This window comes from Penaeus monodon, chromosome 25, assembly GCF_015228065.2.
Source record: "Penaeus monodon isolate SGIC_2016 chromosome 25, NSTDA_Pmon_1, whole genome shotgun sequence".
Lineage (NCBI taxonomy): Eukaryota > Metazoa > Arthropoda > Malacostraca > Decapoda > Penaeidae > Penaeus > Penaeus monodon.
Genome location: NC_051410.1, coordinates 10,819,257 through 10,820,061, shown reverse-complemented (window position 1 = coordinate 10,820,061; position 805 = coordinate 10,819,257). Strand labels below are relative to the sequence as shown.

The following is an 805-nucleotide window of genomic DNA, read 5'->3' as shown; positions in this document are numbered from 1 at the left end:
TCTGTAGCTGCCTAAAATTCTGCCAACATCAATACCTGATATCTCTCCTGCAACTGTGCATAATCTCTCATCTTGTCTTTGTCAAGACGAGTGGGTACTGGTTTAATCCTTTCTGTCTGAAGCTTAATAATTTTTGCAAGTAACCCAAACATGGTTTCAGGGATAATTTGAAGCACCTGAAATTATGAGATTCATCATTAAATATTTCATGTTGACACTAAGCGCTACTACATTAACACGAAGAATTGCACTTCCTCCAATATCTATGAATGATATAGGAAAATTCCATTAAAATGCAAACATTTAAAAAGGCTGAAAGACAATACATTATTTAACACTTTCTGTAATTTACAGCTCTTTAATATGATCTTTTAATCTGCTCTTTAGGTTTACCTTTCTTTCCATCACTTACAAACAACTAATAAAACTGTTCAATTAAAAGATTATCTTCCTTATGACCTTTCCACAAAATTTAAATCTACCCTTTTAATTGTGAAAAAATAACCATCTGGTTCAGCACACAAAACAGTCAATAAAACTTACTTTCCTGACATATGCAACAAGCTCTCCCGAATAATATGCAGACACAGAAATGAGATCTGGACTGCGTGCTTGATTGATTCGCAAAAGTGGCAGATCTAGTACTGAAGATATCTTCAGAAAAGTGGCTCGCATTCTAGCTACATGAGATGGGTCCTTCTTGATAGCAGACTGAAAATCAACAACAGGACTAAGATATTACTTTACACTTGGCAAAAAAAAAAGTTCACTGTATGTTCAATCTTTGTCAATCTTTCTCATGCTG

At 34.3% G+C, this 805-nt stretch overlaps 1 protein-coding gene across 1 annotated transcript in view; it reads right to left on the bottom strand.

Moving 5' to 3' along the window:
- Positions 1 to 805, bottom strand: part of LOC119589045 (WASH complex subunit 5-like) — a gene marked incomplete at its 3' end in the record, with an annotated part of 26,804 nt that overhangs the window by 12,983 nt on the left and 13,016 nt on the right. Inside the window, 2 exon segments of the mRNA XM_037937622.1 lie at positions 36 to 176; positions 544 to 711. Coding sequence (XP_037793550.1) covers positions 36 to 176; positions 544 to 711 — 309 coding nt within the window.